The 16,412-nt window shown below is 39.1% G+C and overlaps 2 protein-coding genes and 2 pseudogenes across 2 annotated transcripts; 2 read left to right on the top strand and 2 right to left on the bottom strand.

Annotated features, from left to right (window-relative positions):
* Window positions 1-1,827: 1,827 nt before the first annotated feature.
* On the top strand, window positions 1,828-4,391 carry LOC106428244 (annotated as a pseudogene).
* A 544-nt stretch (window positions 4,392-4,935) lies between these two features.
* On the top strand, window positions 4,936-5,955 carry LOC106428217. The gene has a single exon (XM_013868970.1). The coding sequence runs from the start codon at window positions 4,936-4,938 to the stop codon at window positions 5,953-5,955; it is 1,020 nt and encodes a 339-aa protein (XP_013724424.1).
* Window positions 5,956-8,264: 2,309 nt separating this feature from the next.
* Window positions 8,265-12,542, bottom strand: LOC106428258 (annotated as a pseudogene).
* A 2,427-nt stretch (window positions 12,543-14,969) lies between these two features.
* LOC106428216 (paired amphipathic helix protein Sin3-like 2) lies at window positions 14,970-15,851 on the bottom strand. The gene has a single exon (XM_013868969.1). It carries the CDS (start codon window positions 15,849-15,851, stop codon window positions 14,970-14,972), a length of 882 nt encoding a protein of 293 aa, XP_013724423.1.
* Window positions 15,852-16,412: the final 561 nt, after the last annotated feature.

Genomic DNA, 16,412 nt, shown 5'->3' with positions numbered 1-16,412 from the left:
CCCACTGAAGGTAATTGTCTCCAGATAGATTTAGGGCAGCGAAATCAAGGTTGTTGATTTTCGACATCTGAAGTTATAGATTAATATTTTTAGATCTTTTAGGAATAGTTTTTAATGTTTAAACGATTAGGGTTTTATGTTCAAACAATCAAACAAGCCTTCACAGCCAAGATCTATGCCTCACGGCCAATGAGCAAGCCGCACGGCCATGGATGCAAACTAGTTCGTTTTTATGCATTTAGTTTGTCGTGTAATTGCAATCCTAACATGGTTTGTTTCTATCAGTTCATGATGCAATCAAAACAAGCAAACCTATCTGCCAAGCAAAGATCAAGCCACACAGCTATTTGATTCAATTCAACACCATTCCTAGAATAAGTTCTAAGTGTAATTGCAATCAATCAATGTGATTAAGTTATGGTATGAATGCAACAAGGCCACACGGCCACGAGTATGATCAAGTCTAGAACAGTTTAACCTAATATGTAGTTTCAGATTTCGATTTTAAAATAATCTAAACTTGGTCATTAGGGTTTTAGTTTAAACAATCCAAACAATCAGATTCGAGTTTGAACAATCCTAACAATAGTTCCAGGTGATCAAATCAACCAATCAATGTTCAATTTCAAACAATCAAAATCAATTTTCAGAATTAGGGTTTTAGTGTTTCGATTTTATTAACAAGCAATTTCAGTTTCAGGATGATCAAATTCAATCTCAATCAATCAATCAGTTTTAATTAATCAATAGTTTTCGAATTAGGGCTTAGGGATTTCGAAAATTTGATCTTAGATCAAAGGGATTTGATTTGAGATTCAAAACCTTTAAGGTTCTGATTTTAATTGATCAATAGATCAATCTCGATTTTTAGGGTTTGGGGATCGAACTTATAGAGCTTCGATTTACTCTCTTAGGGATTGATCTATTATCCTATGGCTTTCATCTTAGAGATTATATTTTAGGGTTTCATTCTTTACAATCAACCAAATTCGATTCATTATGTTTTTAGAATTTGAAATACCTTTAGTTTAGTTGTTTATAGAAACCGGACCACCAAGAATGAACCTCAAGCTTAGACACGATCGGGACGCGAGCTGGCTGGGACGCGAGCTGCTTCTATCGGATCGCGAGCGGCTCTGATGCGAACGGGAGCAGATGCTGTCGGATCGCGAGCTGTCCTTGATTTAGGATGGAGCTGAGTTCGTCTAGGATCAGGAACGCCTTGGGGCTGGAGCTGATCAGGTGGACACGAGCTGGAACGGAGTCGCGAACGGATTAAGGTTTCGTCGGTATCGTCGGGTTCGGATTAGGGTTCCAAAGCAAATCGGCGCGCACTGTATCTGTGCGTGAAGGCGCGTCGGTGGTCAGATCGACCAGCGGTTTGCACTGACTGATTCGTCTCGGCCAGGGCTTCGATTTGATATCTTGATCGTTTTTTGGGTCCTCACGGTTTGGGAGAACGGCCTCTTCGAAGTTCCGAGGCAGATTCCTTTTCATTTAGGGTTTTAGGGTTTTAGGGTTTTAGTGATTTGGTTTTAGGCTCAGGGTGTTAGAGGCTATCGTGTTGATAACGTGTTGTAAACTTAAGGATTTAGAACTGTAAGTTTCTGTATATTATTTATGAATAAGTGTTCTCTTTATATAGGGGTTACTTGAGATATAAATGGAAATACAATAATATGAAAGATTACAAATTATAAACATAAACGAATTAGGAAATAGGCAAGTTGTAGCCGCCTCTCTCTCCTCTCCAAGTCTCGCGGCCGCCTCTCTCTCTCTAGGGTTGAGCCGTCTCTCTCTATAGGTGTATGGACCAGTTATGGACCGGGCCGGTTATGGACATTCACCGATTGATTTATAACAGTTTCTTTATTCTAGCTCTTTGTCTTCTCTCCTCTCCTATGGACAAAACAATAAAGAAACTTAGAGTGTGTATACAATACATTTGCGATATTACCTAAACAAAGGAAAGCTACAAGCTTTTCATGGAGTAAGACGTCATTCTCTTTCTTGCGGAGCAAGTCACAAGCAACAAAAAAGAAAAAAGTTAGAAACTTTCGTGAATCTTGATTTGGACCCACCACGCAAAGTCTCCATCTTTAGACTCAATCATTCTCGTTTGATCTGGAAATCCTAATCCTGGATCAAAAATGGAGAACCTTGATGTGTGCAAGTACACACACAGCTCGGTACACAGAGCAGTTGCTTCAAGAGACTACGCCACTCTCAGATCAATACTCTCTTCTCTCCCAACCCCACGATACCCTTCCGAGATTCTGTCCGAAGCATCTTCCTTAGTCGAGGAAGCCAAATCCGACGCCGTTTCCGCCGTCATCGACAGAAGAGACGTGCCAAGCCGCGACACGCCGCTCCACTTAGCTGTGAAGCTCTGTGATTCAACAGCAGCAGAGATGCTGATGGTGGCTGGAGCTGACTGGACTTTGCAGAACGAACACGGCTGGAACGCGTTGCAAGAAGCTGTTTGCAGCAGACAAGAGTCCATCGCCATGATCATAGTTAGCCATATTATCAACCTCTAGCTTGGGCTAAGTGGTGTAGGAGGCTGCCTCGCTTGATAGCAACGATGAGGGAGATGAGAGATTTCTACATGGAGATGAGTTTCCACTTTGAGAGCTCCGTTGTGCCTTTTGTATCAAAGGTTGCTCCTTCTGATACTTATAAAGTGTGGAAAGTGGGTTCGAATCTGAGAGCTGATATAACTATGGCTGGTTTTGATGGTTTCAAGATTCAGAGGTCTGACCAGAGTATACTGTTTCTTGGTGATGGGTCTGAAGATGGTAAAGTTCCTCGTGGATCGCTTTACATGGTGAATCATAAGGATAAAGAAGTGATAAATACGTTGGATGGTGCATGTGGTTTTCCTTCGGATGAAGATGTGAGGAAAGAAGTGGCTTCGATGTGTAAGAACAGTGTTTTTAGGCCCGGGATCGATGTGACGCAAGCGGTTTTAAACCCGCAGACGAATTGGAGGAGGCAGGAGAAGAGTGAGATGGTGGGTCCTTGGAAAGCTAAGGTCTATGAAATGAACAATGTGGTTGTTAGCATTATGTCTAGAAAGGTTCCTGGTTTATAAGTTGAAAAAGAGAACGGTGGTGTAGATGATGATCTCTGCGATGTGCTAACTGATGAAGAGAAGAGGCAACTAGAGGGTGCTCTTAAGCTGGACTTACCAGACTTCCCTAATCTTGATTTGAGTCTGTCTCACAAGAAAGAGGGGAAGAAAGAGTGGCTAGGAGGCTGGAGAAGAAAAGAGACGACGACGAGTAAGCAGGAGAAGGAAATCAAGTATGCACCTCCGAGAAGCTCTCTTTGTGTGAATGAGAAAGTAAGTAATCTTCTAGGAGACTGTAATGAGATAAAACCAGGAAGACACTCGGTAGATAATGAGCATAATAGGAAGCCAAGAGTAGCATCAGTGTCGAGTAAGACTCACCAAGAGAGTGAATACAAGAAAGGGTTACGTCTTGTTCTCTGGCTATCTCCAAACTTCCCGTTACAAACGGAAGAGTTGCTTCCTTTGCTTGACATACTTGCAAACAAAGTAAAGGCAATTTGTCGTCTCAGAGAGCTTCTTACCACAAATCTACCCACAGGAACATTTCCAGTCAAGGTATGTTGTCGTTTAATGTTTTAAAAGGTAATGAATCTGATGTTACGTAAGATCAGTTTTACATTGGACTTGTTTCGTAAAATATATGTAGGTTGCTATTCCAGTGGTACCGACGATAAAAGTGATTGTTACATTCACAAAGTTTGAAGAGATTGATCCTGCAGATGAGTTTAAGACGCCTCCTTCGAGCCCGACTGCTTCTTCTGGCTATGAGAGTCCAGCTCCTTCAGCCAACTCAACGTCCTCCTCCTCGTGGTTTCGTAGAGCCAGATCAAACAAAGATGGTTCGAGCAGTAAGTCCCAGGCTTTACAAGACCCATTTGCTATCCCAGCAGGGTATAATTGGGTGAGTGTTGAATCAAAGAAAAAGAAAGCAGAGAAGCAGAAACGGAAAAAGGGTTGTAAAAAGGCAGAGCAAGTTAGCTAAAAGTCACTCCCACGTCCTGAAACACTAACCTACACAGATTGTGGCATGAAAAGACAATGAAGAGAAAGGGTTATGCTATTTGGATTGAAGCAGGCTCACTTGCACAATCTGCAAAGAGACATATTCTGATCATGGAGATGCGATTTGATTATTTGTTCATCATTCTTTTGTAACCATAACTCACATAAGTTTGGGACGGTTCTGGTTTATTCCTTTTTTTTTTGTTCAAGTGTGATGTAAAAACATTCATTCTGCTTCTTTTGCATATGTTTTCCATTTTGCTAATTAAAAACGCAATTTTGACAGTCTCCATTGAGTTGAAGATGTGATTGCCGTATTAGCTAAACATACCTGCAGATTTGTTATATATATGGCCACCCTTTTTTTATCAGAAAAAACACAATGTAATTGGTGTTGTCGCTCTTGAGAATACTATGATATGGAGAAATCAACAATCTACTATGCTGGTCGACATGACACAAATGTACAAACAGTTCAAGCCCAATATCAGTTTGCTTCCGGACAGTTACCAGTCTGATACCTTGGTCTCCCGTTACTGACTAAGCGCATGGGAAGACAAGACTATAAGCCTCTCATAGAGCAAATTAGAAGACGTATTAGTCATTGGACTAATCTGTTCTTATCAATGGCTGGAAGACTCCAATTAATTGCTTCAGTTCTTATGAGCATTGCAAATTTTTGGATGTCATCTTTCATCCTACCGGGAGAATGCATTAAAGAAATAAATAGCATATGCTCTGCTTTCCTGTGGTTGGGTCCTGCGTTGAGCTTGAAAAAGGCAAAAATATCTTGGGATATAGTGTGTCTACCTAAGCGAGAGGGAGGATTGGGGCTTAGGCCATTGAAAGAAGCAAACATGGTGAGCAGTTTGAAACTCATATGGCGTCTGACATCCCAGCAGGGTTCTTTATGGGCTAAGTGGGTTCATACGTATCTAATATGTAATGGAAATTTCTGGGCTATCAAAGAGAGCACATCTTTAGGCTCTTGGATATGGCGGAAACTTTTAAAGTACAGGGACAAGGCTAAGGTCTTCCACAGAATGGAGGTTCACAGTGGAAAATCTACATCCTTTTGGTATGATACCTGGTCAGATATGGGGCACCTCTATGATGTAGTAGGGCCACGAGGTTGTATTGATATGGGTATTAGAGCTACGGCATCAGTGGCATCTGTATTCAACAGACAAAAAAGGGCTCACCGAGTTGATGTATTGAATCAGATTGAGGCAGTCCTGGAGAATCAGAGGTTAAAGGCTGTTGATGCAGAGGACACTCCTCTGTGGAAACAAAAAGAGGGGACTTATAAAAACCTGTTTAGCACAAAGAGAACATGGCATCTCATTCGCCAAGCTGCTCCTATAGTTAATTGGCACACAGGAATTTGGTTTCAACAAGCCACACCAAAGTATGCTTTTTGCACATGGTTGGCTCTGCATAACAGGTTGACAACTGGGGATCGTATGATCACATGGAGCTCAAGCATTGATCCAGCTTGTATCTTCTGTCAACATGGTATCGAAACCCGCAATCATTTATTTTTCGAGTGTGTGTTCACAGCAGCAGTGTGGACTAAATTAACAAGAGGGCTTCTAGGAACGCACTTCAGTACAAACTGGGATAGCATCCTTTCTCTGCTAGTAAGCAACACTTTGGACTGCAGGGTCCGATTTCTGGTTCGAGTTGTCTTTCAAACCTCTCTACTCTCGCTTTGGCGGGAAAGGAATGAGAGACGGCATGGCTCAACCCCTACTCCTAGTGCTTCCCTGGTCAAATTCATTGATCGTCAAGTAAAGAACAAGTGTCTGTCCATCCCGGTTACTGGAAATCAAAGACTCGGAGCGCTTCTGCAACTCTGGTTTGCTTCACAAGCATAAACTCCCAAGGTTCTGGTTTTAGCTATAAGAGTTTTTTTTTTCCTTTCCAGCTTTAAACACAAAAGTTACACACATGATGTAAAAAAGTTTTTTTTTAAATAAATTTAACATTCTATTCAAAAAAAAAAAAAAAAAAAAAAAAAGAGAATACTATGATAGTATTCAATTGTCACCACAACAACAATATGAATCCCAACGGTCAACATGATTTAAGAGTTTTGGAACTTAATTTGAAGTTTTAACTCAGCTGAAGTTTAAAGGAAATACATTGTTCTTCATGTTATGGGAGATGTAACTTCAAACCATTTGACCAAACCCTCATCGTAGGTTTGTCGACCAAGCTGATTGGAATATAATATATAGCTCAGAATGATTAACATGCTTGCAACGTCCATATGAAAACATGACATTTTGCTTCTTCCAGCAAGTGGCGGTCCTCAATTTTTGCCATTCCACAATCTATAAATGTTTCCTACTATCTTACATATTTCAAAGTTATTTTTTATTTCCAACGAGATGTGAAGCATCATAGATGCACACTTAAACCAACCATGTAGCGGGAAGAGCCTTTAGAGCGGTCCAACAGTGAACCGGGTATGTGTTTAAAACCCAATAACCAAAATTAATACCCGTGACCAAAACCGACCCAAAATCCCTAAATTAAACCCCCTAAAACTCCCGGCGAAACTCTCTCCGACTTCCTCTGATATAGTAAACGTAAACGTTCTGCATCAGCACAGTCACACTGGCCAGACAAAGTCATTGTTCATGTGTTAGTATGTGTTAATGACGAACAAACGAGTCAAGTACTAAAAATAATAATGATACTTGATACTTGACTTGGTCTTGCAAATAATGAAAATAGTCGACTTGTTACTTGTTTAGACAACACCGAGTATTTTTCAAATCGGGTACGAGTCAAATAACGAATTTAAAACGAGTAATGATGTCCGGCCCTAGTAAGCCAGATGATAAAAGACAAGAGTTAATTTTAGCGAAGCAAAATTCTATGTAGACTAAGGGCTATACTATGCAACCAAAAGCTGACAAATACAGTTAGGCAGTAAATATCATTGTTAGATTTTGTGCAGACGATAACTAAAATGGTGTGTTGCATTTTGATGGGTATGATGTATTGTATATATTGTTTAAAGCAGTATGTAACATGTCGGTGGATATATCTAATTACATGATGTAAGGTGTAACAAGTAAATCATTTCCTCGACACGACAACCTTTTTCTAAAGAGAATTCAATCAACATGCAGCTTCACTAAACACTATAAGATACTCTGTTTCTTAAGAATCTATTTTAAGAGCAATACTTGTGTATACTCTTTTCTTTACTTGTGTATATCTTGAAGAAGACGACCATCCACCTACTGATCTAGGAGTTGTGTCCAACATCATTTTCATTTGTCAAATTATCAAAGCACATAATCTCATTAATGTTATTTAGATAACTGAAATTTACACAAACTTGCACAAGATTGTCCAAGATTATGCACAATATAACTGGGTTGAGTGTGGATATATAATCCATTTAGTGTTTCACAAAGAATCAAGATTCACATCATCACTTTATTTATCTTATGTAATATTTAAGGAATGTTCTATTAAAAATACAAACATTTTAAACACATAGGCAGATACGCTAAATGACTGAAGAAAGATCATCGCTCTCATTCTATCATCAACAATATTACGAGGATTCTTTAGCAATGGGTTCTACTATGAACATGTCCAAAGACCTAAACTTTACCCTTGCAATGGTGTTCTACTATGAACATGTCCAAAGACCTAATCGACCAAGTTTGCTTCCTGTGAGTCAGGAACGATGATGTCATGCCTCATCATGGCCTTGTAGCATTAAGCAACCCGACCTCCACTGTGCATACAAATCTCAACCAAAGCAGGGGCTTTACCGTAAAACCTCTTGAGATTTCTGGTAAGCGGATTGATACGTATGAGGAGATGAGGTGGCATCCAATGCACGTGAGCACATAACGTTTCACATGGGGAGGATGCTGAGCTGGCTTCTCTCCAACTTGCTACTTACTTTTTCTATTTAAGCGGTTGTTTGCTAGAGAGAAGGGTTATCGAAAGTTTGAGTGAATAATCTGCGAGAAAGAGATGTGATAGAGAGGGATTGGGGATTAGATTTCTGTTGTAATCAGTCTTTTTCATTCAATAAGAACACTTTTCTCTTTAGATCATTGTTTTTACATCTACTCGTAACATATCAAACATAACTTGGAGGAAAGACCTCTTCCACAAGATATTAAACGTAAATATTCTGCATCAGCTCAACCAGGTTGACGAAACCAAGTCATTGTTCTGTTCCATCTGTGTTATTATCACAGCAAGTATATGTGTTATAGGCGGACAAACAATCTTAATCAGCTGTATATATATCTTTATAGGTACTTTAGAATGCAACTTATATGCACAATTGTACTAAAGCTCAATAGTATTTACAAAAAGGTATCTCGAACTATTCTAGCCATTACTCTTGACCCAAGCCGACTCATAATATCCGGCAATACTGTCACAGAGATTCCAGGCAAAACAGGAAGCAGTTCCCGAACAACTTGAGTTACATCTACTACCTGTTTTATGATAATGAACACACACAAGTTCAGCACTCTGGTAATACAGAATTATATGAGAAGGTCCAAGAGAAACTAACCTGATTAGGATTATTCAACATGGAGCTTCTTCCAGTAAGGAACTCGATTACTTTCTGAACATTGTTCAAGATGACTTTGTTTTCTTCTGTTACTGATGGAAGAAGTCCTGCAGGCCTGAAAGGTCCTAGTGATGGTACCATACCGAAAATTGGTGGTGCGTTTCTGAATCCGAAGACCGCCATTGCTTGCACCAGCTGTTCTCTTGTGATTGCATCGATGCCTTTTACTATCTGTTTTCAGTAATCACAACAACTGTCAGAACTGATGACACCATGAATAAGTAGCTCTGAGCTTGTCAACAAGTTAGTTGTCTAGATTCACATTCATTTTTTAATTAGTTTAGCGTATTTTTCTGACAAGGCGAAAAAGGTGGTTAGATTTTGTTAGTAACTACCTCATCCAGTAGAAGCTCGCGGAAGAAGTTTCCTTTCTCGGAAAGCAGAAAAGACAAAGCGACTCTCGTTTGAGCTGGCTGGTTTGGTTGGGATGCACTGGCTGGAAACATGGGAACCAGACTGCTTGTCTGGTTTTGCAGAAGAGCCAGCTCAGCCATGCCCCCGTTCATATCTTCTCCTCCTCCACTTTTGGCTGCTGCAATGAAAGTCTCAAAGGCTTGCATCACATCGATGAATCTCTCAGCATCAAAACCGCCAGTCTTCCCATATATTGTGTAGCGTAAAGCCTCCCTCAGGCGAGGAGATTCATCGGTCAGGAGCCTCTAAGTATTAAAGTAATCACATGAAGACAATAACAATCAGTATTTTGTAAAGGTCCAATGAAAGACGGTGGGTTAGATAAAAGTTACAGAGTTCATATAAAAATACCTGAGCGATATAAGGATAAGCCTCGTCCACAATAGCAAATTCAGGATTCCCGACTAGAGCTATCCCTTCGAGCACACCAATTGCTCTAATTATAAGGGCGAAATAAGGAGGGATTCTGAAAGGATAGTCAAAAGTTATCTGAGCCAAATCTGCAGCCAACTCCTGAAAGTTGATGTTTTTAGCTCCTCCACCTTCAAGTGCCTGGTCAAAAACCTTGGCCAGGACAGGTAATATAGGTGCCAGATTGACCCCATCAGGGATGAAACCAAGTTTGACAAAATCTTTTACTATGGCATCATAATCTCTGTGAATTAAGTGTGCAATGGCTTCAATCATCCCATACTTCTGATCATCAGTCAATTTCGTGACAAGACCTGCCAATGGATAGAAAAATAAAATGTCAACAAAAGGATTTTCTCAGACACAACTGAATGTGACTCTAGAACTAGAATCATTACCGAAATCAAGGATGGCAAGCTTTCCGTCTGGGGTACGGATCATATTTCCAGGATGAGGGTCAGCATGGAAAAAGCCAGTATCAAGCAACTGTAGCACAAAAACAGCACCACTGTTAACAAGAAGAATTCAAATATACAACATTTTCACTTCTTAAAACATGAAAATTGTGTAGATTCTACAATGTAGAATGACCAGAAAACAGCACAGACAGAGTCAAAAAGAAATTGACATGATGAAGTATTTTGGTGGCCAAAAGTTTTGCTTATCTTACAATAGATCTAGTTAAGCAGTGGGTAGACCTGAGGTACACAATGGTCCTACAAGTCCCTGCTTGATAATCATTATACTCACTAGATGAATTTATTGGAATCTATGGCTAAGAACTTGACAATCGATGCTAACTAGGATTGAAACCTGAGAAAGCATATGCTTCCTACATCACTTAGCATAATTGCAGAAGAATCTGAACAAAATAAAAGCTAAGCTCAAGTTCTGCTCTGCAACAAGTATGCAGAAACTGTTACCTGCTTTAGGTAACAAATAACGCCAACATTCACAAGCTCACCAACGTCATTCTCCATACTTTGTGACAGTTTTTCGCCATCAATCCATTGTGTTGTAAGAACCTTCCTTGACGTGTATTTCTCGTAGGTTTTTGGTACAACAACCTGAACCCATCATCAATAGTTGCATGATAAGAAACCATTCCAAAGATGTAACCCACATAAGTACTTTTCAAAGACAAACTTATGATGAGTCGCTTCATATGTAGACAACAAAGAACAAACAAACTGAAATGCCCATTAGAAAAGTCACGAATCGTACTTGTGGGAGATCTTTCTTCATCATTTCTGCAAAATATGTACCATTTTCGCAAAATATGTACCATTTTCTCCCTCGTTAACATAATCCAGCTCCTCAAAAAAGCGAGCAGCCCATTCATCAACCAGTCCAACAACGTCTACTGACACCTGCACGAAAATTCCAACAAAGAAGGTCGAAAGTCATGAAGATGAATGAATGGTGAAGGAGAAAAATAAGTGCATAAGCTGAGCTGTCAGACGAAACCTTGCCTGAGGGAACTTCCGCAGAAACAGACCCAAATTCCGAATCACAAACAAGTCAACAGTCACAGTCTCAAGAACAAAAGGCCTCTGTACTTTCACTGCCACCAGATCCCCGTTTTCCTTTAATCTTCCCTTATACACTTGCCCCAGAGACGCTAAAGAAAAAAGAGACTAACAATAAATCATCTGGAATCAAGTCTACCAAAATGATAAGTTCAAAACTTACCGGCAGCGATTGGGGAAGGAGAGAGCTCTGAGTAAATTTCCTGCCACGGCTTCCCAAGCTCCTCCTCGAGAAGAGCCATTGCTACATCATCAGGAAATGAAGGGACCTTCGAATAAACAAAAAAAAACACCCACATTTAGCTATTCATATTATATGACGACGAATGAAGGAAACAGAAAATTGCAGCATCACACCTTGTCACAAAGCTTCTGAAGTTCTGTCATTGCAGCGGGAGACGAGATATCTGGTCGAATACTCAAAGCTTGCCCAAGTTTAATGTAAGCTGGACCCAGTGAAGTAACAATTTCCCTCAATTCAATCGCCCTAGAAACCTCATTCTGAAAATGATGACAAACTACTACATACATACCCAAAAAACATAAAAATTGAAACTTTTAGCAAACTTATGCTGATCACACACAGACTCATTACCTACCTCTTTGACTTTCTTGTTGATTATATCGACTGCAAGACGGGAGAGAAAGCCGCCAGTGACAGAGAGCAACTGGATAACTCGACTAGCAACAGCACGAGGCCGTTTCCCCCAGTAAGCAGAGATGGTAGCCGGATCATATACCAAAGGCAAGAACTCACTGCTTTCACCAGTCTACACAATTCTGCTAAGTCAAATCACTAAAAAAAGTTCAGCTGAAATTGCGTTAAAATATTTTTAAATTGTCACCTCTACAAGCCTTAGCTGAATACTATCATCCGCGAAAACGGAATCATTCAAGTTCTGGCCACGAAGGCCTCTCATTAACACAGACAACTGCTCGTCTTCTTCCATTTGAGCTCTCACTCTCTTAATCTCTTTCGATACGTCCTTGACTCTCTGTTTAACGATTTGGATGTTTGCAAAATTGATGAGATAGCAATAAAATTGGGACGAGAGGAAGAAAGAATCTTAACCGTGGAGACATTGTTGTTGACTCCTTTTGACGCAGACGACGATGAAGAAGATCCGTTCACGGTGGGGTTCTGTGTGGGTTTGGGATCAGTAGCGACGGCTAAGATCCGCCGAGAGCGATTACGGTGAGGGATCGTGGAGATGAAGGAGCGGCGGGAGTAGACGGAGAATCGGGTTGGTTTGGATCCGCAGTAGACGAGCCTTGGGGATGCTGCTTCCATGGAAAGAGAAGTTTGAGATCTGAGTTTGACTGTGGTGAAGAAGCAGTGGCTCTCTAAGTGGGAGTGTTTGGTATATCAGAGGAAGGTAACGGCAATGGAGGGACCACGTGCCGTAACGACGTTCTTACGAACTTTCTCTGCTAGTCAGATTTTGGTGATTTGTTTCCATTTAATTTTATTCAGGCTTTACGCATTCCTCGGCACAACGATAGATTGTGACAACATCCGCTCGAAGAAAAAACATGGAAAATAGGAAAATAAACTAAAAAGAAAAGAATATGATATGATCATTTAAAAAAAAAACAAAAAAAAAAACAATTCTCACCGGTTATTTTTAAATTTTTATCACAAAAATAGCCTATTTTTATTTTTTAATTTTTAAATATTTATTTTTTATTTTTTTAAAATTTGAAACATTATCATAAAACCTCACATTTTGACTCTAAACCTTAAGTTTAGATTAATTAACCCTTTAATAAAACTTATTTTGGTCATTTTCTTACTTGAGTACTATTTTGTGACAAAAACTTAAGAAGGGTTATTATAGAGAATTTTTCAAAAAAAAAAATATAATATCAGAATTTAGATGACCTGCAAAGGTCCAAACCAATCATTTGTAAATGGGAAAATTGAATAATGTCATCAAAAAATGAGCTATAAAATAAAGATATTGTTGATCAAAAAAGAAAAATAAAGATACTGGAAATGGCGCAAATAAACCCTCATGACAAAGGTGTTAAAATTATTAACAGAAGATCAACATAACTCTATTCAGCTACTCTCTTTATCTCTGGTTCAAACCAGACCACAACCACTGGTCCACTGCTATCAGTTCCAACAACCCATTAAACATTCAACATTCCACTTTAAGTGCACACAAAGTTACTTCTTTTTTTTGGTAAAATAACAAAGTTACGTTTTCCATTGCAAATATAATGTTTTTTTCCAATATCGTGAGACTTTCGAATTAGCAGCGTCTTTTCTTCTATATCATCAACCATTATATTAGCTTAATATATGCTCCCATATATGTGAAAACATTCTGGTGATAGAAAATTTATGTTTTGCTTAAATGTCATAAATCTTCTCTTGTTTTCTTAAAAACAACCTGAGAACAGAGAAGTGAGAAGAACAGTTTGCATGTTGACGTTGTTATAATGTTATTCATCTCTCGCTAAACTCCATTGGCAAGCCACGTCAGAAAAATATAATGACAACATGTAGGATTTATAGCGTTAAATCTTTTTTTTTTTGAGCAAATTTATAGCGTTAAATCTAGACCTTGTGTTTTGAAGATTCCATTACTTTAAAAAGTCGTTTTTCATATACAAAGATCGATCATCAATATAACAAAATTTTCTTTTATCAGATTTCCGATCAGCGGCTAACCTATGTTATATGGGGAGGAGGCAGCTGCCCCCACAAAAATGTAAAAGTAAATATATTTCCATTAGAAACTACAAGTTTTCCATAGCATTGTTAGTTGGTTCCAGTCATCTGTTTGTCCCCTCAAGATCACTGTTCAAATCTTCTCCTGAACTGTTTTTTCCCTTTTATTTATTTATGCCCCCACAATTTTTTTTTTGCTAGATTCACCACTGTTTCCGATAATAAATCCACGTACGTCATGATAAGGTTATGAACACACTCCACAAGGTCTTCAATGTTTTCCTCCTTAATTCCTTACAGTGGCGGACCTACTAAAGCCCAAGGGGGGTCAATTGACACCCCTAAAATAGTCAAAGTAATAAATTTACATAGGATTTACAAGAGAATACGTAGAAGAAATGGTTATTCTATACCCTTTGACACAAGTCCCCATTGACACCTGTTTATATATTTTTTTAGAAAGTTATATATATGTGACACCGGTAAAATAAATCTCATAGGTCCGCCACTGATTCCTTATGTACCTAGCATGACAATCTTTTCAACGGTTCATTTCTCTTTTCCATGTACTTTATAATTAGGTGGAGTTTGCTTCAATATAGCGTGGAATGGACGGTAGTGGTGTGGTAGATTTATTTTTCAGGAAGGAGCTTCCACTAAGCTTTCGTTCTTGTTTGGAAAGCCTCTTGCAATCTCTTTCCAGTTTCAAGGGAAAATGCAGCCAATTTTCATAATAATTATTAAATATTTTACTTTTTCAGGGGTGTTAGGGCACTAGTGTGAATGTCTCATTACCATTGACAGTTCGTTTCACTAGTTTCATTAGTTCATCGTATACTGAGCATACATATTCTCATGGTGAAGAATTCGTGGCTGATGCTGTTCAAAGCAGGGAATTGCAATTGCGCTCAACCAAAGCACAATTTGACAGCACTGCTTTCAGAATTTGAGTTTCTCTAACTAAGGATTAAATTAACATTTGTGTGAACAAACACACAGACGCATTGCCTACAAAGCCAAACCTAAGACGAGTCCTATATGAAACGCCAAAATCTAGAAAAAGTCAATTGCAGTAAAAACTCATATACATTTAGTCTGAACAGAGAGATGTGTGAATGAATGTGATGTTGACTTTATGCCTATTAATACTTTCACAAAACTTTCTACATAGTTTCATATATTGAATGCAACATTATAACAACCGAAACAAATCAACCAAAAGTCGTACATTCTTCAGTTTTTTCGTGTGGCTTTTCTTTGCTTTGCAGTGTTTTCCTCAAAGACTTGCTTCCACCGAGGCTTCCAGCTTTCCTTAGCAACTGTGAGCGCATCCAGCTTCTGCTTCAACCGCTCTAAGATGGCGGGTAAAGCCTTCTTGTGGTCTTCTCTCACAATCTCAGACACATCTCCACGGTATAGCATCTCGATGCATCTGTAGAACTTTACTCCGAGATCTTCCACGCTCATCTCCTTCTTTATAACTTTCTCAGCGCTCTCCATAGCACTTTTAAGAGATTCTATCAACATATCAGTCTCAAACATGTCCTCTTCGCAACCCTCAATTGCTTCTTCGTATTTGCTCAGTTTCTTAGGTTTCGAAGAGCCATTAAATTGCATCACAGCGTACTTGTTGTTCAGTACATGGTTGTCTGAGACAGGACACTGTTCTTCCTCAGGGATAAGCTTATAGCTCGGTGTCACTCGTTCTAATAACCGCCTTGACGTTCTTGCTTTCTTCAGAGACCTCTCAGTTGCCGGTTCCGAGTGAATGATTCTTCTCTTCTTTCCCTCAGAAAGATCTTCTTTAGGGTTCTCATCTATTTTAATCCTAATCCTAATACGGGCTCCGCTCCTCTTCGGTTTCTCATCATCTACTTTAGCCCTCACTGCAGAAACATTGCAACCTCGGATCTCACCTTCGGTGTTACTATGTTTGTGGAACAAAAGAACAACAGACTTGCTTAACACGCTAAGTGTGATTCTCTCGTTATTAAAGGCATCAATCAAGGAAAGTAACGATTTCATCCCCGAGTGATCCAGTTGGTCATCGATCATCTTACTGTAGCTCATGAGTGACTCAGGCGTGAGCCCTAAATTCTCATCGACGGACGCCATGATACACTTCGCAATCGCCTTCAACCTTTCTCTTTCTCACTCTTTTTCGTTTGTGTGTTTCCTCTCTGATTTGTTTCTTAAGTAGAAAAGCTCGAGACAAAACAAAACAAAAAAGGCAATATTCCTAGTCTTTCATTTTCTCTAAGGGGCAAATCTCCAAAATAGCACATTTCTAAGTTTATATCACAAAAATAGCACTCCAAAACTAAAATGACCAAAATAGCACTTTTTTAAGTTTATCCTTTGGAAATTTTAATTTTTTTATTTTTCAAAATTTGAAATCTTATCCCCAAAACTTCATTTCTCAACTCTAAACCCTAAACTCTAAACCCTAAACCCTAAATTTTAAACCCTAAACCCTAAATCCTAAATCCTAAACCCAACCCTTTAACTCTAAACCCTAAACCCAACCCTTTAACTCTAAACCCTAAGTTTATGATTTTTGATAAAACATTAAGTGTTATTTTTGTGATTTTTGACTTTGAGTGCTAGTTTGGAAACAAAAACTTGATTTAGTGTTATTTTTGTCTTTTTTTCTTCTCCAAGCGTGTATCTTTATTT

This window comes from Brassica napus, chromosome C1 (genome assembly GCF_020379485.1).
Source record: "Brassica napus cultivar Da-Ae chromosome C1, Da-Ae, whole genome shotgun sequence".
Taxonomy (NCBI): domain Eukaryota; kingdom Viridiplantae; phylum Streptophyta; class Magnoliopsida; order Brassicales; family Brassicaceae; genus Brassica; species Brassica napus.
Note: the sequence above shows the minus strand (reverse complement) of the source record. Positions and strands in the feature narration are given on the sequence as shown.